General features: G+C 36.5%; 1 protein-coding gene across 1 annotated transcript in view; it reads left to right on the top strand.

The window, feature by feature from the left end:
* The window catches only part of PEX7 (peroxisomal biogenesis factor 7), an 87599-nt gene that overhangs the window by 13295 nt on the left and 53300 nt on the right, over window positions 1–21004 (top strand). The window contains exon 6 of the mRNA XM_082855834.1: window positions 19287–19393. Within this exon, the coding sequence (XP_082711960.1) occupies window positions 19287–19393 (107 nt within the window). The remainder of the gene's footprint in view (window positions 1–19286; window positions 19394–21004) is intronic.

The following is a 21004-nucleotide window of genomic DNA, read 5'->3' as shown; positions in this document are numbered from 1 at the left end:
TTTACTTTTGATTCATGTCAGCAATTCTAAGATAAAGCGGATACTTACATTTATATGTCTCTATGTTTTTTGTAGAGAAAAGTCATTTTATAGAAATTTAAAATTACACTTTGTACTGTTTGCATAAGGATTTACAAATTTGGTTTGTTGGCCGATTCCTAAATCATGTATAATCTGAACAATCTACTTTATATATAATTTGAAGAGAAACATTGCACAGTTTCTCTGCAGTGCCATTTAAAACAGCTTGGTCCACCTGCCAAATGGTCATTTAAATAGCTGTCCTCATCTTCACTCGCCCCTGGCTGCTCTAGAGTGGGTCTCCCCTGGCCATTTACCTTCTTCTCACACCCTGTAACCCTGCCGTCACAGCTCTTGTACTTTCCTCCTCTTACCTTTTCTTTCTGCCAGTCTATCCTGTCACCCTTCTGTTGTCCTGACTTTACATGAGCAAGTTCAGTGGAAGGGTCCTTCCATAAGGTGATGGGGAGTAGAAGCTGAGATAACAAGAATAACACTCCCTTCTTCCCATGGTTAGAAGGTAGAATCATTCCCAGTGGGGAAACAGTATGTTGGAAGGCATTTAGAGGTTATATTCATGTGGTTAAGGATATGGAATATTAATTCTCAGTGATATTGTAATATCTGCCACAGTATGACTTTTCATACTGTGAATTTTATAAGCACAACTATTAATGAATAAGTATGGTTAATTAATGATTAATTAATGACTAATGGTCTGTCTTAGGCAGATCATAACCAGTTATAAATCTTTCAAAGTTGGGAACCAGTCTAGCTCCTTTTATTAGCTACTGAGCTGCTTTGCTTAGATGGCTTTATTTTTGGTTGCTTTATCAGAACAAAGGTTGAGTAACAGTTATAAGAATGTGTTAATTAATCATAAATATTTGTGGTGATTGACAAGATAATATCAGCTCTTTATTTCTTGCTTCTTTTATAACTTTCAAAAAATAAATTTATGAAGAGAAAACAGAAATGGTATCTCGATAATTCCTGTTTGAGCATATACGTAGTAAAGAAATGCAGACAAAACAGAAACATGCCAAGGAAAAGTAAGTGCTCATTCCCCTCCTCCTATAGAACTACTGTTAACATTTGCTTGTATTCCTCCATAAAAATTCTTATGCTCATTCCAGAATATATGTTCAAAAAATTAAAAATATTAATGGGGAATATTCTTCAGGAAAAAGTCAGATATCTTTAAAGGCTGAATTTGCTTAGTGATGTTAGGTTTTACATGCTTATAGGTATAAAACTTTTGTTGTTGTTGAAATTGTACAGGAAAATAATTTTGCAATTTTGAGTCAGAAAATCTCCTGTCCCAAATTCATTTTCCCCACTGTAAACATTGTTATTATAAAACAATTTTTGATTGTGGAGATTTCTTAGTAATTACAGCTGAATTGAGTGAATCATACCACCATTCAGAAGAGTTCTTAGACTATAGGTTTAAATACACTTGATGGAAGAGAACATCTCCCAATTATATATTATGAATTATACATATGCATTTATATTATATATTTAAGTTTATAAAATTAAAACAAATCTAAAGTAGAAAAAGAGGTACAACAGGTTTCTTTTATTTGATATACCACCAATAAACATTTGTCTAAAGAAAGATTTCTGATACTATTTCCTTCCTAAAAGCTCTGATACCTTAAAATATATTGCTTCACTTTTCTTTTAGATAATTTGTATAATGTATTGAGTGCCATTAAAGCTGTAAAAAGCGTAGAAATAAAACAAAGGTGAGCAATTTAATTGGCGTAAGCAAGGGCAGAGTTTCTTTTCTAAGGCTGCCTTTTTGAGTCACTTTCATCTGCCTCAGAAGACACATACTGGGAAGGAGAAACTGGTATCTGCTCAGGGTATTCCAAAGTAAGGAATGATTCAGTTAGACCATTTGGGAAAATGTATGCATAAATATAATCTATATGACACTTGTTATTTTCCAATGTGTTTATTTCAGGGCAGCAACACCTTATAGATTAGACAAAACAATAACAACTTTCCCGGTCTAGATGATGTCAGTTTATTCTGATAATGAGAATGCTGATAGTGTCAAGGCCACAGTTATTTTAAGGTTTGGACCTTGAAATGGTGAATGGATGTGTCTCCTCCATCTGTTAGAGGTTTGCCAATTCCATGAATGAAAAATTACAACTAATTGTTGTTTTGATTTGTGTATTTGATTACTAGGACTAGTGAACACATTCAGTATGTCAACTGGCTGCAGTAGTTATTCTTTTGTGAGTCACCTGTTCATGTCTTTGGCCTGTTTTGCTACTGAGAGCTGTTTGTTGTTGTTTTTCTGTATTGATGTATGAGCTCTTTTTTTTTTTGCGATACGCGGGCCCCTCACTGTTGTGGCCTCTCCCGTTGAGGAGCACAGGCTCCGGACGCGCAGGCTCAGCAACCATGGCTCATGGGCCCAGCTGCTCCGCGGCATGTGGGATCTTCCTGGACTGGGGCACGAACCCATGTCTCCCCTGCATTGGCAGACGGACTCTCAACAACTGCACCACCAGGGAAGCCCTGAGCTCTTTTTATATTTAGGAATTAGTTCTCTGTATCTTACGTCTGTTACAAATATTTTCCCAATTTTTTTCTGTCCTTTAACCTATTTATTATATTTTAATTTTTACTGTATAAGCATTGAAACTTTTTGGTAGTCAAAACTATCAATTTTTTGCTTGATAGGTTTCTGACTTTCATTTAGGATGAATAAGGAGTTGGCTCAGTGAAAAGTGGGAGGCCTTAGATGGCATAGCAAGAGAGAACATTCCAAGCAGAGTAGTATATTCAAAATTAAGAACTTGATGTGTTTGAGAAACTGAAAGAGGGCCAGAGGCACTGTTGCCTAAGAGGAAAAGGGTAGCAAAAATGAGGTCAGGATCACAGGCAGGGGCCCAGATCATGCCTTGTGGGCTGGATTCAAGACTCTGGATTTTATCCTATGGACAGTGGGAAGACATTGAAGAGGTTTAAGCCTGGGAGTGATATGATTAGGCTTGCATTTTTAAAAACCCATTTTGGCTGTTGTGTAGAGAATAGTTTGGAGGTGAGCCAGAGTGGTTGCAGAGAAACAATTAAGAGAGAGATGAAGGCATGGATAAGGATAGTGGCAGAAGGGATGGAATAAAGTAGGCTGATTTGAGTGGTATTTCGAGATGATTTTATAAGATGTGGAAGAGGTGGGAGAGGGATGAATAAAGCATAAGTCCTAGATTCTTGGCAAGGACAAATTCATGGATGGTAATGTCATAACTGAGATAAGAAATACATTTGCAAACGAAGATCTTGAGTTAGTTTTAGAGCACGTTGAGCCTGTGGGATACACATGTGGGGTTGTCAATAGCACGTGGAGTTTGGAGCTGAGAAATCAGGCCTTATGAATAAAAATTGTGTCGTTGGCTCATAAATGGGATCTAAAGCCATTGCAGTACATCAGAGCACCCAGGAAAGACTAAATAGAAGAAAGCTTAGAATAGAGCACAAGTTGGCAAACTATTGCCCTCAAATCAAATGACCCACTGACAGTTTGGGTAAAGTTTTATTGGAATACGGTCATACCCATTCATTTATATATTGTCTGTCTATGTCTGTTTTCATGCTATAGTGGCAGAGTTGAGTAGTTATGACAGAGACTGAATGACCCTCAAAGCCAAAAATACTTACAGTTGGGCTCGTTACAGAAAATGTTTGCTGACCCAGGTATAAGTCTCATTGGAGGGGAGATAAAGGGATGGAAGGTCTTTTGCACAGTGTGGTTATTTAGGGGAGGAGAGAAGGCACAGTAGCAGGGGAGGGGAAGAGTATTTCCTGTATTGTCTCCTTGTTTCATTATCTAGCATCTGAAGATAGGCAATTGGTAGGATAATTGCTCCTTTCTTGCTAATAAGCTAAATCAATGCCCTGAGATGTTGAATCATGTTGAGTGGGTTCCACAGGAAATATAATATCACAGAAATCCTTTCTATTTGTTATGTTTTTTAATTCTAAAACTTAAAAATGACCAAATGTCCCTGAATTCTGAAGTATGACTAGGTTGGAGAACCTCAGAAATGGAAACCTCCAGGTAAATTGTGAACAGACAAATATGTCCCATTTAGATTAAGCAATTTTTTTAGATCCTAAGATAATAGTGAATTATAATAACTTCTGTGTGTAGAGGTTCAGTTAACTCAGAAAATGTTTTGTTTGCTGATTAAAATTAATAGTATTTTCTAGAATGAAGAAAGGTACACTGATAAAATTATTCCTACTATTTTTAAAATTTCTAAGTTGTAGTTTCTCAGTCCATAATTTGAACCAAATCTTTTCTGAAATATCAAGTCTTTGGGGATGGGACCAGTAATATATTTTTCCTTGTCACATTTCCTTTTCCAAGCCTAAATTTCTTCTTTGAGTTTTTTCAGTCTTTCTGTGGCACAACTAGCCATAAGGCTGGGTGTGTATTAAGTAAATGATAGCAATATTAACACACTTGTTTGAATTAACTAACCCTTTAGCCTGCATATATAACTTGAGTTAGTCATTTTTATGCTTTTAATGGAAATGCTAATGAGTTTCATGTTGATAGTGAATCAGATCTGCAAGATGACTGCAGTTAAGCATAATGGTTATAATTTGACCATTTTATAATTTTACTATTGGTGAAAAGCCCTAATACAGAGACTGTTAGTACAAGTTCAATTAAAATTCTTGTAAGGATGTGAATTAGTTTGACATTAACATCATTTTCTTAGTGTAGGGATTCCCTTTGGTCTTATATTCTACAGTTTCAAAGTATTCGCCTCAAACTCTGGAAGGAATTAGTGGTGTAGAATAGATCCATCTTCAGAATGAACTGAAACATACTTCTCTTCTAGTGAAGCAGAGAAGGCATGTCTGCTAGGAGCTCTAATTGGTAGCATTTGTAATAAACTAGAATTAATAATGAGTATAATTTAGAAAAGTATTAATAAATAAAACCGTAAATTACTGATACATTTTTAAAAATTCCTTTACCTTACTATTGCATGTAATTTTATTGATTTGTATTATTATTTAAGGCCCCCAAATTATCTTTGTTTTTAATTGTTCTTTTACTGACCATGACCAAAGGTAAAATCTGATAGCGACAAAGTCAGGCAGGGGGAACCTACAAGATGGCGGAGGAGTAAGACGTGGAGATCACCTTCCTCCCCACAAATACATCAAAAATACATCTACATGTGGAACAGCTCCTACAGAATACCTACTGAATGCTGGCAGAAGACCTCAGACTCCCCAAAAGATGCCTGAGGGCAACCTACATGCAGAGGCGGGGCCAAAACCAAAGTTGAACCCCAGGAGCTGTGCGAACAAAGAAGAGAAAGGGAAATTTCTCTGGGCAACCACAGGAGCAGCGAGTTAAATCCCCACAATCAACTTGATGTACCCAGCATCTGTGGAATGCCTGAATAGACAACAAATCATCCCAAAATTGAGGCAGTGGATTTTGGGAGCAACTGTAGACTTGGGGTTTGCTGTCTGTGACTGATTTGTTTTTGATTTTTATGTTTATCTTAGTATAGTTTTTAGCACTTGTTATCATTGGTGGATTTGTTTATTGGTTTGGTTGCTCTCTTTTTTTTCATTATTTTTATTTTAATAATTATTTTTTAATTTATTTTTTTCTTTCTTTTTTCTCCCTTTTCTTCTTTTTAAAAAATATTTATTTGTTTTTGGCTGCATTGGGTCTTCATTATTGAGTCTTCGTTGCTGCACGCAGGCCTTCTCTAGTTGAGGTGAGCAGGGGCTACTGTTCGTTGCAGTGCATGAACTTCTCATTGTGTGAACCTGCAACCTGTGAAAAGGAGACCACAGACACAGTAAGTTAAACAAAATGAGAAGACAGAGAAATATGCAGCAGATGAAGGGGCAAGGTAAAAACCCACCAGACCAAACAAATGAAGAGGAAATAGGCAGTCTACCTGAAAAAGAATTCAAAGTAATGAGAGTAAAGATGATCCAAAATCTTGGAAATAGAATGGAGAAAATACAGGAAACTTTTAACAAGGACCTAGAAGAACAAAAGAGCAAACAAACAATGATGAACAACACAGAAAACAAAATTAAATATTCTCTAGAAGGAATCAATAGCAGAATAACTGAGGCAGAAGAACGGATAAGTGACCTGGAAGGTAAAATAGTGGAAATAACTACTGTAGAGCAGAATAAAGAAAAAGGAATGAAAAGAATTGACGACAGTCTCAGAGACTTCTGGGACAACATTAAGTGCATCAACATTTGAATTATAGGGGTCCCAGAAGAATAAGAGAAAAAGAAAGGAACTGAGAAAATATTTGAAGAGATTATAGTTGAAAACTTCCCTAATATGAGAAAGGAAATATTCAGTCAAGTCCAGCAAGCACAGAGAGTCCCATACAGGATAAATCCAAGGAGAAACATGCCATGACACATATTAACCAAAGTATCAAAAAACAAATACAAAGAAAAAATATTAAAAGCAGCAAAGGAAAAGCAACAAATAACATACAAGGGAATCCCCATAAGCTTAACAGCTGATCTTTCAGCAGAAACTCTGCAAGCCAGAAGGGAGTGGCAGGACATATTTAAAGTGGTGAAAGGGAAAAACCTACAATCAAGATTACTCTACCCAGCAAGGATCTCATTCAGATTCAACGGAGAAATTAAAACCTTTACAGACAAGCAAAAGCTAAGAGAATTCAGCACCACCAAACAAGCTTTACAACAAATGCTAAAGGAACTTCTCTAGGCAGGAAACACATGAGAAGGAAAGATCTACAAAAACAAACCCAAAACAATTAAGAAAATGGTCATAGGGACATATATATTGATAATTACCTTAAATGTAAATGGATTAAATGCTCCAACTAAAAGACATAGGCTGGCTGAATGGATACACAAACAAGATCCATATATATGCTGTCTACAAGAGATCCACTTCAGACCTAGGGACACAGACAGACTGAAAGTGAGGGGATGGAAATAGATATTCCATGCAAATGGAAATCAAAAGAAAGCTGGAATAGCAATTCTCATATCAGACAAAATAGACTTTAAAATAAAGACTGTTACAAGAGACAAAGAAAGACACTACATAATGATCAAGGGATCAATCCAAGAAGAAGAGATAACAATTGTAAATATTTATGCACCCAACATAGGAGCACCTCAACACATAAGGCAAATACTAACATCCATAAAAGGGGAAACTGACAGTAACACAATAAAAGTAGGGGAGTTTAACACCCCACTTTCACCAATGGACAGATCATCCAAAATGAAAATAAATAAGGAAACACAAACATTAAATGACACATCAAACAAGATGGACTTAATTGATATTTATTTATCAGAAAACAACAGAATACACATTTTTCTCAAGTGCTCATGGAACATTCTCCAGGATAGATCATATCTTGGGTTACAAATCAAGCCTTGGAAAATTTAAGAAAATTGAAATCGTATCAAGTATATTTTCCAACCACAACACTTTAAGACTAGATACCAATTACAGAAAGAAACTGTAAAAAATACAAACACATGGAGGCGAAACAATATGCTACTAAATAACCAAGAGATCACTGAAGAAATCAGAGGAAATCAAAAAATACCTAGAAACAAATGACAATGAAAACACAATGACCCAAACCTATGGGATGCAGCAAAAGCTGTTCTAAGAGCGAAGTTTATAGCAATGCAATCCTACCTCAAGAAACAAGAAAAATCTCAAATAAACAACCTAACGTTACACCAAAAGCAATTAGAGAAAGGAGAACAAAAAAACCCCAAAGTTAGCAGAACGAAAGACATCATAAAGATCAGAGTAGAAATAAATGAAAAAGGAATGAAGGGAACAGTTTCAAAGATCAATAAAACTAAAAGCTGATTCTTTGAGAAGATAAACAAAATTGATAAACCATTAGCCAGACTCATCAAGAAGAAAAGGGAGAAGACTCAGATCAACAGAATTAGAAATGTAAAAGGAGAAGTAACAACTGACACTGCAGAAATACAAAGGGTCTTGAGAGATTACTACAAGCAACTATATGCTAATAAAGTGGACAACCTGGAAGAAATGGACAAATTCTTAGAAAAGCACAACCTTCCGAGGCTGAATCAGGAAGAACTAGAAAATATAAACAGACCAATCACAAACACTGAAATTGAAACTGTGATTAAAAATCTTCCAACAAACAAAAGCCCAGGAACAGATGGCTTCAGAGGCGAATTCTATCAAACATTTAGAGAAGCGCTGACACCTATCCTTCTCAAACTCTTCCAAAATATAGCAGAGGGAGGAACACTCCCAAACTCATTCTACGAGGCCACATCACACTGATGCCAAATCCAGACAAAGATGTCACAAAAAAAGAAAACCACAGGCCAGTATCACTGATGAACATAGATGCAAAAATCCTCAACAAAATACTAGCAAACAGAATCCAACAGCACATTAAAAGGATCATACACCACGATCAAGTGGGGTTTATCCCAGGAATGCAAGGATTCTTCAATATACGCAAATCAATCAATTTGATACACCATATTAACAAATTGAAGGATAAAAACCATGTAATCATCTCAATAGATGCAGAAGAAACTTTTGACAAAATTCAACACCAATTTATGATAAAAACTCTCCAGAAAGTAGGCATAGAGGGAACCTACCTCAACATAATAGAGCTCATATATGACAGACCCACAGCCAACATCATTCTCAATGGTGAAAAACTGAAACCATTTCCTCTAAGATCAGGAACAAGACAAAGTTGCCCACTGTCACCGCAATTATTCAACACAGTTTTGGAAGTTTTAGCCACAGCAATCAGAGAAGAAATAGAAATAAAAAGAACCGAATTGGAAAAGAAGTAAAACTGTCACTGTTTGCAGATGACATGATACTATACATAGAGAATCCTGAAGATGCTACCAGAAAATTACTAGAGCCAATCAATGAATTTGGTAAAGTAGCAGGATACAAAATTAATGCACAGAAATCTCTTGCATTCCTATAAACTGATGATGCAAAATCTGAAAGAGAAATTTAGGAAACACTCCCATTTACCACTGCAACAAAAAGAATAAAACACCTAGGAATAAACCTTCCTAAGGAGACAAAAGATCTGTATGCAGAAAACTATAAGACACTGATGAAGGAAACTAAAGGTGATACAAACGGATGGAGAGATATACCATGTTCTTGGATTGGAAGAATCAACCGTGAAAATGACTCTACTACCCAAAGCAATCTACAGTTTCAATGCAATCCCTATCAAACTACTAATGGCATTTTTCACAGAACTAGAACAAAAAATTTCACAGTTTGTATGGAAACACAAAAGACCCTGAACCGCCAAAGTCATCTTGAGAAAGAAAAGCAGAGCTAGAGGAATCAGGCTCCCTGACTTCAGACTATACTACAAAGCTACAGTAATCAAGACAGTATGGTACTGGCACAAAAACAGAAATATAGATCAATGGAACAGGATAGAAATACCAGAGATAAACCCCCACACATATGGTCACCGTATCTTTGATAAAGGAGGCACAAATATACAATAGAGAAAAGACAGCCTCTTCAATAAGAGGTGCTGGGAAAACTGAACAGCCACATGTCAAAGAATGAAATTAGTACACTCCCTAACACCATACACAAAAATAAACTCAAAATGGATTAAAGACCTAAATGTAAGGCCAGACACTATAAAACTTAGAGGAAAACATAGGGAGAACACTCTATGACGTAAATCACAGCAAGGTCCTTTTTGACCCACCTCCTAGAGAAATGGAAATAAAAACAAAAGTAAAAAAATGGGACTTAATGAAACTTAAAAGCTTTTGCACAGCAAAGGAAACCATAAATAAGGCAAAAAGACAGCCCTCAGAATGGGAGAAAATATTTGCAAATGAAGCAACTGACAAAGGATTAATCTGCAAAACATACAAGCAGCTCATGCAGCTCAATATCACAAAAACAAACAACCCAATCCAAAAATGGGCAGAATACCTAAATAGACATTTCTCCAAAGGAGATATACAGATTGCCAGCAAACACATGAAAGGATGCACAGCATCACTAATCATTAGAGAAATGCAACTCAAAACTACAATGAGGTATCACCTCACACCAGGCAGAATGGCCATCATCAAAAAATCTACAAGCAATAAATGCTGGAGAGGGTGTGGAGAAAAGGGAACCCTCTTGTACTGTTGGTGGGAATGTAAAGTGATACAGCCACTATTTAGAACAGTATGGAGGTTCCTTAAAAATTTGAAAACAGAACTACCATAAGACCCAGCAGTCCTACTACTGGGCATATACCCTGAGAAAACCATGATTCAAAAATAGTCATGTACCACAGTATTCATTGCGGCACTATTTACAATAGCCAGGACATGGAAGCAACCTAAGTGTCCATCGACAGATGAATGGATGAAGAAGCTGTGGCACATATATACAATGGAATATTGCTCAGCCATAAAAAGAAACGAAATTGAGTTATTTGTAGTGAGGTGGATGGACCTAGAGTCTGTCATACAGAGTGAAGTAAGTCAGAAAGAAAAATACTGTATGCTAACACATATATATGGAATCTAAAAAAAAAAAAAAAAGGTTCTGATGAACCTAGGGGCAGGACAGGAGTAAAGACACAGACATAGAGAATGGACTTATGGACATGGGAAGGGGGATGGGTAAGCTGGGATGAAGTGAGAGAGTGGCATTGACATATATACACTACCAAATGTAAAATAGCTAATGGGAAGCAGCTGCATCGCACAGGGAGCTCAGCTCGGTGCTGTGTTACTAGCTAGAGGGGTGGGGTAGGTAGGGTGGGAGGGAGACACAAGAGGGAGAGGATATGGCGATATATATATACATATAGCTGATTCACTTTGTTACACAGCAGAAACTAACACAACATTGTAAAGCAATTATACTCCAATAAAGACGTTAAAAATAAATAAGTCGGGCAGAATTGTATATATTAGCCCTTTATTCAGGCTGAGTCACACACACTTCTTTGTATTACATTGGCCTTTTGTGTAGCATATTATACATAATATTGACTCTGGATGTTATATATAGAGTATTCAGTGTGTGAGAGTGAATAGCAGAAAAAGACTGTGTGTAGAGTGTTAGCAGTATAATTACAAAACTTAAGTATCTCTACTTTGTAAATAGATAGTATATAAAAAGAGTCTTTTATCAACAGAATGTCCATTTGCTTTAACAGAAAAAAGAGACAGTTTAATGACATTACCTTCATGTGTTATATTAGAAATGAATGTAAATTGTGGTCATACCAGCCAGCACGTCTTTGGTTGAAAGTGAAAGACATTCTGACCCAAACTGCCTTAAGGTAGAAGGTAATTTGTTTGCTCACATAGTTGAAATGTCCAGAATTACACCTGGCTGTGTACACACAGCTGGATGTAGGGCTCAAAGACTGTTCTTGCTATCTCTTTTGTTCTGTGTTCTGTTAAGTTGGTTTCAGTATCTGGTACCACATGATAGCAAGATGGCAGTAGCTCTAGCCCCTGCATCCTTTCTTGTTTCTGTGCAGTAGGAGAAAGTGGGAGATTCCTTTTCAGACATCTAAAAATGTTTCATTTTCTCTCATGGGCTCTGATGGCCTGTGTGGATGTTCCTGAACTAATCACTGTGCCTGGGAGAGGAGGCTGTAATGTGTTGATTGGCTTGGCCTGGCTCAGCTCCTGCAGTTGAGAATGGGAAATGGCAGAGAGGTGGTACCCAGCTACATACACTGAGAATGGCAAGAGTGAATCCTGGTTAGGTGAAGAAGATGATAGGGGGTCAATATGAACTAAATTGTCTGCACATCCAAGGTTTGGAATAAATCAGAAGGGATTTGACGAAAACCGAATACTGGACCTGTGAGCTGTAACCTATGTTCCTTAAAAAAAACTGAATATAGTAAAGCCATTTTTCTGCCAGATTTTATGATTTTGGAAACTCATTGGAAGGTTTATTTATCAACCATTTGACATTTCCCTGAAATATTTCTTCATGATGACTTTTCCAATATTTGCCTACTCAATAAAGTTGAAAAGACTTAAAGTTTTTCTTCCACTCTACAAAAGGAGGGTTTGTGGCATAGTAAAAGTTGGGGTAAGCTCTAAAGCTCTCATTGTGCCTTTGCCATTTCAAGAGAGAGAAGAAAATTTGCTTACCAGGCTGTGTGCAGTGCACTTCTTTGCATGTTTTCTTTGCTTGACTTGTGTTTGTATATTTCCTATAGGGCATGTATATTCTTTGACATAGCTGAGCACCTTACACAAGCAAACACTAAAGTTTTTTGATCATCATTATATAATATATGGGAATAACCATCTTACCAGAATTTTTAAAACATACTTAAGGTTAAATTTGATTATTGACAGGGACATTGTCAGTGAGTCAGTCAGATATTTAGTGAATGTCCACCTGTGTCTGGGCACTGAAGATGCAGTGAGTGTATAGTCCAGTGGGAAAGAGAGATGCTAAGAAAAAGCCTAGCAACCATAACGGTAAGGAGCATGAAGCTCTTTGAGGATGGGCACAGCACAGTGGTTAGGGACATGGACTCTGCAGCCAGCCTCCCTGGCTGCTTTCACCACTGTTACGTGACTTTGGTCATGCTACTTAACTTCTGTCTCTTCAGTCCTCATTTAAAAAATAAGGGTGATAATAATACCCATGTCATGGAGTTTTGATGAGGATTAAGTGAATTAGTATGAGCAAAAGGCTTAGGACAGTGCCTGGCACAGAGTAAGGGCTCTCTGAGTGGTGACTCCTATGATTAACCTGTGTGCTCAGAATTCTGTGGAAACGTAACAAAGGATTCTTGAGCTTGTCAAAGTTGGCTGGTCAGAGAAGCTTCTCTAAGGAAATAGTGTTTAAACTGCTACCTTATGAACAAGTAAGAGTTAGGAGATGAGAAGCGGGAAGCAGAGGGAGGGGATGTGGAGAGAGCAGGGCATATTTGAGGAAGATCTGAATGGCCTTTGCATACGTATGTACTGTAAGGATTAAGAGTCTGCTTATCTAGAAACTAAAACTCTGAGAACGGAGTTTTAGAGTAACTTGCTCCAGGTAGAATCTGGAATGCATGCTTGTGTAATAACATACTAGTCCAGTGATCCTGAAACCTGGCCCACCAACAGAGTCATTGGGAAGCTTGAAAAAACAACAGAATTCTAGCCTTCATCTTAGTCCTACTGAATCAGATACCTCTGAGAAGTGTATGTATGTATGTATGTATTTATTTTTGGCTGCGTTGGGTCTTCCTCGCTGTGCGCGGGCTTTCTTTAGTTGCAGCGAGCAGGGGCTGCTCTTCATTGTGGTGCACAGGCTTCTCATTGCGGTGGCTTCTCTTGTTGCAGAGCACGGGCTCTAGGTGCGTGGGCTTCAGTAGTTGTGGCTCGCAGACTCAGTAGTCGTGGCGCACGGGCTTAGTTGTTCCACAGCATGTGGGATCTTCCCGGACCAGGGCTCGAACCCGTGTCCCCTGCATTGGCAGGTGGATTCTTAACCACTGCACCACCAGGGAAGCCCCAGAAGTATATTTTTTAATCACCCCAGCTGAGTCTAGTGATCAGCCTAATTTGGAAAGCACTGTACTAGTCTGTGGTGTCACTCTGTTTAAGATGCCTAAATAAATAGCTTATTTCTGTTGATGTAATGGAAATTGCATGTTTGTTTTAATAGAAATATACTCATCTCTTTAAAAAAAAACCCGACAGAATGGTTTCAATGCTGAATTCAGAGAGGAAGTGGTTTCCTTAGATTGAGAACTCTTTAGTTTTTTTCCTCAGTTTTGTCAGTTATAGTTTGAGTTATATTATGGTCTTTATCAATTAATTCTCTTACTTTGTCTTCTTGCTTACAGACAAGAGCTTGCTATAAAACATAGTATAATCTTTGCATAAAAATAGTTTCAACTGCAGAATTCATCGTTGAGAAACCCAGTATTGTAAAATATTTGTCTTCACAGATATTACGAATGGTAGAAGCTTATATGATAGGCAGTCAAGACATAGTTTTATGTTGAATCCTGTGGCGCACGTATAGCTAATTATGTCTTTCAACTGCTTATAACAGTTTATAGTTTAAGATAGTATATGCGAATATAGCATTTGAGTTTTTCCAAGAATCTGGTCACCTTCAAAGTTGTATGGTATTTGCAAATCTAGACCTAAATATATCATTAGCTAAGTTAAGACAGACCAAAAGGGAGGAGTATATAGAGATTTAGATCTTCCTTAGCAGAGTTCTCTAAGGACATTGGTTTTGTTTAGTTCATGAAAGTTGTATTAGTACAGAATTCATATTTCTAAATTATATGAGATGAAAGGGAAGAATATTTGAGCTCTTTACATAAAGAGGATTAATATGAAGTAAACTTTCTTTTGAACAATGAAAACTAAATTACTGCTATTACAGACTCCATATAATTGCATAAATCATAGCCATGCCTGAATATGTGGAGTCCAGTAGTTAAAAAAAAAATCATTCTACTCTAAGAAAAAGTCACATTACATCTGATAGGCATCTGGCATTTCAAATAAATTATTTGGGCCCAATATGCATCCTTTTTCTACTCATTTCACTTCACAGTTTCAGATTCACTGTTTACACTTATTCTCCTTACCCAATTACTTAACGCTGCAACTTGAATTAGACATAATAGTAGCCAGCACATCCTATACCATATTCTGCACTTAAATTCACTGGTTCTGCTGCCAGTGGCAAGTCTGCAACTGATAGGAGAAGCTGGTAATTCAGGTGGTTCTATGGCACTATCACATCTGGCTGACAATGAAAATCCAGTTGTCTGGAAAATGTAATTTGAAAAATATATAAATATAGATGTCCTGGTGGCTAAAAGAGTTGAATGAGTCCTGGTACCAGTGGGCCAGAAGGTCCCTCTCCTACCTGGAAAACAAAGTGGTGAGGAGGAAGTGACGAATGTGTGCAGCAGAAGTGGAATTCTCAGCTCATTCAGAGCAGTTCTCACTTTTTTGTGCCCTTTAAATTAACGGCAAGAGGGGACAACCTAAGCCATGGTGTTTTTAAAAAGCATTGCTTGAATATGATGGTGAAGAAACAAAATATTGTCCCAGAGTAATTTGAAATACACATATATAATGTATATAATATACATAATATAACAATACATTATATAATACACATACAGAACAGTGCATAATCTTAAGCATGTGATGAATTTTCACAATGAACACATCTGTGTACCAGCACCCAGATCAAGAAACAGAGCATCCCAGAGGCCTCCCTCACATCCTTCCAGTCATTACCCGACCCCCCCACTCGAGGGTGACTACTGAACTGCCTTGTAATAGCATAGGTTAATGTTACCTGTTTTTATGTTTTCATGTCTAGTTTCTTTTGCTCAACATTATGTTTTGTGAGATTCATCCATATTGTTGCTAGAATTACTAGTTGTTTCTTAATTTCCTAGTCCACGTTTATTGTAATATTTTGGTACTTTAAAGCATTCACATACACCCATAAAATGTAATTATTAGGATGAACACAAGCTCATTGAACTTTAAACAAAGCTTAGTCATGGTTATAGCAGACTTTATGATTTCAGACCTGATATTACATATAAATTTTTGAAAGCTAGTATACATCATTTAGGCATTTCCTATGTTTTAGTGGAAGGCTTGTGCCAAATTGAATCTTTTTCTGTGGGGCTAGGCTTTATAGAGTTTGAAGCTTCAGGTGAATTCCATTCACTGCTTCCATGATGATAAGGACTCACCTTGCCTATAGGTGATAGAACTTGAGCAATCTTAGGTCTTTGTAGAATTTATTGAAAAGCAACCCCAAAAGGGGAAGGGATGCTTAAATGACCCCCGGACACATTCTCTGTCTCTAACCTGGACTTTTCTCTGCTTGTTGACTTGACTCTGCAGGCCAGCTTTCTCCATACAGTGAAACACAGGGCCACCAGAAGCTTCTCAATTTTATAACCTGTAAATTCTACTGTGAGAGAGGGACTGGCATTATTTTTTCAGTTATACTTCAGAAAAATCCCAAGTAGATACTTTTGACCTGTCAGCTGTGGCAGGGGCAGAAAATGAGATAGTATGACTGGTCTTGCTTAGACCTGTCCTTGGCCAGTCGATTGTGTTGAGCCATAGGTCTTTCTAGAGTCACATGGTGAAAAGAGGGTGCTGTTCCTGGAAGGGTGTTGCTGGGCAGACCAAATCTGGACATCTACACCACCCTGCTGTAAACTCTGAAGGTTAGGGAAAGTCATGAAAGATCATTTAATCAAAGCTACTTAGACTTCTGAAAGAAATTCTACTGACTGGTGGCTAGACCACAGACAGTGATTATAATTAGGACCCCTGAAATTTTGGGAGCTCTAGTCTATACCAATTCTGAACCATTTCCGTTTGGTACTTTCAAACTCATCATTCCATCTCATCCCCACTGTCCTTAGCTAGATTCAAAAACATTAGTCACTCTCTTCTATCAGAGTGGTCTTCAACCTTTTGTAAAGTAGGAGGATGATGTTTTTTAAATATAAAAAAAATTTAATCTCACACACAAACCATAGTACATATTTATGAATACATAAAAATGTTGTAGAAGTATTACCAAAACACAAACTACAGGGATGCACACCGAATTCAGGATTGTGGTAGGCTTGGGCAAGGAGGTTGGGGAATGGGGTTGGAAATACAGTAGAGGTTTCAACAATATCTGTTGTGTTTTGTTACTTTTACTTCTAAAATAATTGTGGGGCAAATATGACAGAATGTTATGTGTGTGTGTGTGTGTCTATTAAAATTTTCCCCAATTTATAAAATAATTAACGTATAAATTAAAAGAATAAATTGCTCAAGGTTTCGCCAACATTGATCACGTGGCACTTCTCCTCCGACAACATTAGGGGGCAACGTTGTGTAGTTATAGTTCACACAGGCTAGGAAGCCAGGCAGCCTGGGTTCTGATTCTAGGCCCTGATTCCATTGTTTCCTCTCTGCTGACTTACTTCAGCTCCATGTGCTTCAGTTTCCTCATTTGTAAATTACTACAAAAATTACTTTTTATGTTATCAAAGTTTTTACCTCACTTGTTGTGATGTTTTTAAAGTTAATATGTTCATCTCTTGGTATCTGTTGGCGATTGGCTCCAGGACCCTCCCAGGATATCAAAATCCCTAGATGCTCAAGTCCCTTGTATAAATTGTCATCATATTTGCATATAATCTATGCATATCCTCCTGTATACTTTAAATCATCCCCAAGTTATTTAAAATACCTAATACAATGTAAATGCTGTGTAAATAGTTGCCAGCACAGCAAATTCAAGTTTTGCTTTTTGGAACTTTCTGGAATTTTTTTTCCTGAATAGTTTTGGCCCATGGTTGGTTGAATTCACAGATTTGGAACCCACGAATATGGAGGACTGACTGTACACATAAAATGCTGACCAGCATTTGGCATATAGTAAGCACTCAATAAATATTAGTTATTATTTATTCATGTTATTAATGGGGACAAGAATGACTTCTAATCATGGTTATGTTTTGTTATTTTATTTTTAAAACTTTATCTCATTTCAACTTTATAAGGCAGATTTGTTTTTGTTGTTTTTTTTTGAAGTATAGTTGAGGTACAATGTTATATAAGTTGCAGGTGTACAATATAGTGATTCACGATTTTTAAAGGTTATACACCATTTATAATTATTATAAAATATTGGCTATATTCCCTGTGTTGTACAGTATATCCTTGTAGCTTATTTTATGCCTAATAGCTTGTACCTCTTAATCCCCTACCCCTATATTGCCCCTCTGCCCTTCTCTCACCCCACTGGTAACCACTAATTTGTCCTTCACGTCTGTGGGTCTGTATAAGACAGATATTTTATCATAGGTGAGGAAGGTAAGAATCCAGGATGTTAAGTAACTTGACTAAACGTCAACAGCTACCAAATGATTGAGCTGGATTAGAACCAAGCTCTGGAGCTCCAAAGCCCCCATGCTTAACTTCTACATTTCATTACCACCAGCAATTTCATTCTTATCTTTCTTAAACAACTTGCAAAGAAATCAGAAAAAAATGGTCTAAAACTCTTGAACTTAGGTAAATGACATATGATTTAGAATTGGGATGATAGGAAATTGTATGTAGGTAACCAAAGGAAATTTTTAAAATTTAGCATTTTTATATACCACATATTAGCGTATCTCCTATATTCCAGAGACCATGCTAACGATTTACAGAAACTTTGTTACACTAAATTCTTATACCATCCTGCATGTAGTCATTCTGTTTCTTTTTTAGAAATGAGGAATCAGTCTCAGAGATATTATATAACTTCTGCAGGGTCAAACAACTACTAAATGGAATCAAGACTATGCCTGCCATCATATTGGTTTTTTTTTTTTCATTAAGCTGAACTAGCTTTCTCACATGATCAGTTATTGTTTGTAATTTAATTTTGATGTAGATATACGTATATTCAGGGTTTTTCATCTGGTCATTGTTACTTCCTCATAGTTTACAAAATTGAAGGCAAACAGCATGTAAAACATTTAATGAGGGTTGACTTTGTTCAGCTATGTGATATAAATCATTTTTGTAGTAATTCAGAGTATTATCTGTAGTAATCAGAGTAATTCAGAGTATAATAATTCAGAGTATAATCATTTTTGTAGTAATTCAGAGTATAATGACAAATTTTCTCAACTTGGTTTTTCCAAGGTGAAAAATATACCTTTGGATGGCCCTTTAAAATATAATAAATGTAAAAGCTAAGATTTGAAAATTATCCATTTCAACTTGGTAGATTTTGCACACATTTAGCAGTAAAACTATTACCATTTCGTTTCTTAGAGAATATGCTGGTATAGGGTGCTAACTTTATTTACAAGAAACAAAGATTTTCAGGGCCTTTTCCTATCCTGAAGAAAAATGCATTGGGTGTGTGTTTAATCACTGCTACGTTTGTCTTAGTGTGAGATTTAGATTTTCCTGCTTTGAGTAGATCTAAAAACATTATCATGGTGCCTTTTTTTTTTGTAGTTCCTCACTTTTAGTAGGTCTTATGCATTATTATAGAACAAAAACAATGTATATGTGTATATGATATATAGGTGGCAGTATCCTGATAGTGAAAGTGGTGTGTTTTCCCCTGACTTGTTGTCATGGGTACCGAGTATCCAAGTGGTGTGATGGAAAGTGATCAAGTCTTCCTCTTTCACCAGGTGATCAGACTTTGAGAATTTGGGATGTGAAGACAACAGGAGTCAGAACTGTGGTTCCAGCACATCAGGCAGAAATTCTGAGTTGTGACTGGTGTAAATACAATGAGGTACCTTGTCTGGTTCTATCCTGAGCTGCTGAGCCCTTCCTAATGTTGAAATGTTTTAGATTTTATTTTATCTTTGTTTATGTGGACTTTGATAGTGTTTATGGACCATTAAGTTAAATTCAGTCCCTTTCGTTTCTAATTGATGATTGTGAGTGACCTGCATTAGCATTAATTGGATTTAAGTGCACATAAAACAGGCTGAATAAGAAACAGAAATTCTCAAAAGTTCAGTAGTGCAGCCTTACTTGTTTATTTGGGAGACTGCTTTACAACTTAACGTAATTTTTTACTTTATTGCTCTTAACCCTGCCAGTTTGTATCATCTTTTGCTTTCATTTCTTGTTCATTTTGCTAGTGAGGCTGCTGAACTATTTGTAACTTGATTTTTAATTTGACAGTCCATCAGTTTTTAGAATTTTCTGTTTTATCTTCCCTTATAAGCCTAACCAAGCTTCATGTTTCTGTAAGATATCAGTGTCCATTTGTAACTTTTTGCAGAGCTTCAGCTAACTATATGAGCATATGAATTAGAAATAGAAATGGATTAAATATGTGTTGATATGCTGTTTAAATATATTTATGTACCTGAAGTAGTCTGTTGACTATGACAAATAAGTATAACATATGCCTTATTTTTCCCACTTTTAAAGTAATCAGTGAAGGTTAAGAGAACATTGTATCAGCTGAGTTCTTTAAATAGAAAGAAATAAAATAGATTTAAAAAATATAGAACATACTCAAAATAATACTTGATTTTAATAAAATTTTCAGTGCTGATGACTACAGTTCAAATCTCTCTCGTGAATTTTCCAAATAGGAAAATGAAATTGTGGACTGTGTGTTATACTTCTAGGAATTCTAAAAAAGTTGCTGATATATACTTGAGAGTAGTTAAAAAATTTTTTTTTAAATCATTGCAGCTTTTTTTCAGATGAGCTTATATTGAAGCCGAAAATGTTCAGACAATGGATTACTGCCCTGGTTGATGTGGAATGGGGCTGAGTGTGGATGCAGCTCTTGGCCTCTTGAGCCATGAACTCTGGGTTCACCTAGGGTTCTAGATAGCAGAATTTATAAAACCTGACTAGATAGGAGACTTACCACTTTCTGCATAAATTCTCAGATAGTGTTACATATTATATTAAGACATGGCCCATGAGAGTTGAGAGCAGTGATTGATTTAGAATTAGAAAAACATAAAAATTTAATTTATACTTTGCACTTTCAAATATTTGTAAATTAGCAGGCCTCTTGCCTTTTAATGCTTGGTAGAAACCTCAGAGGATGCTGAAAAGAAGGGTGGGCTCGTTTGTCAGGTATAATTTTTAAAATCTTATGTTCTTATTAATATTCCTAAAAGTAGATTGGGAAATTTACAATGCTGTTTGAGACTATGCCTTTTTCTGTTGTGTATAGTGTTCCATCATATGCCTAAAGCATATTGAGTTCCTTTTCTCTCAAGTCCTACTAATTTTGCTTTTTGATGTATGTTTTGACTCCTTTCTATAATGTTATATAACTTTTCAAGAATGACTCCTGGGGTCAGATTAAATAAATACCAGAAAATAGACACTGTTTCTAGTAGGAAAGCTTGGGTACTGCTTAATGGCA

The sequence above is a fragment of the Leucopleurus acutus genome (genome assembly GCF_964270905.1).
Source record: "Leucopleurus acutus genome assembly, chromosome: 15".
NCBI classification, from domain to species: domain Eukaryota; kingdom Metazoa; phylum Chordata; class Mammalia; order Artiodactyla; family Delphinidae; genus Leucopleurus; species Leucopleurus acutus.
This window is presented reverse-complemented; position numbering and strand designations above follow the sequence as displayed.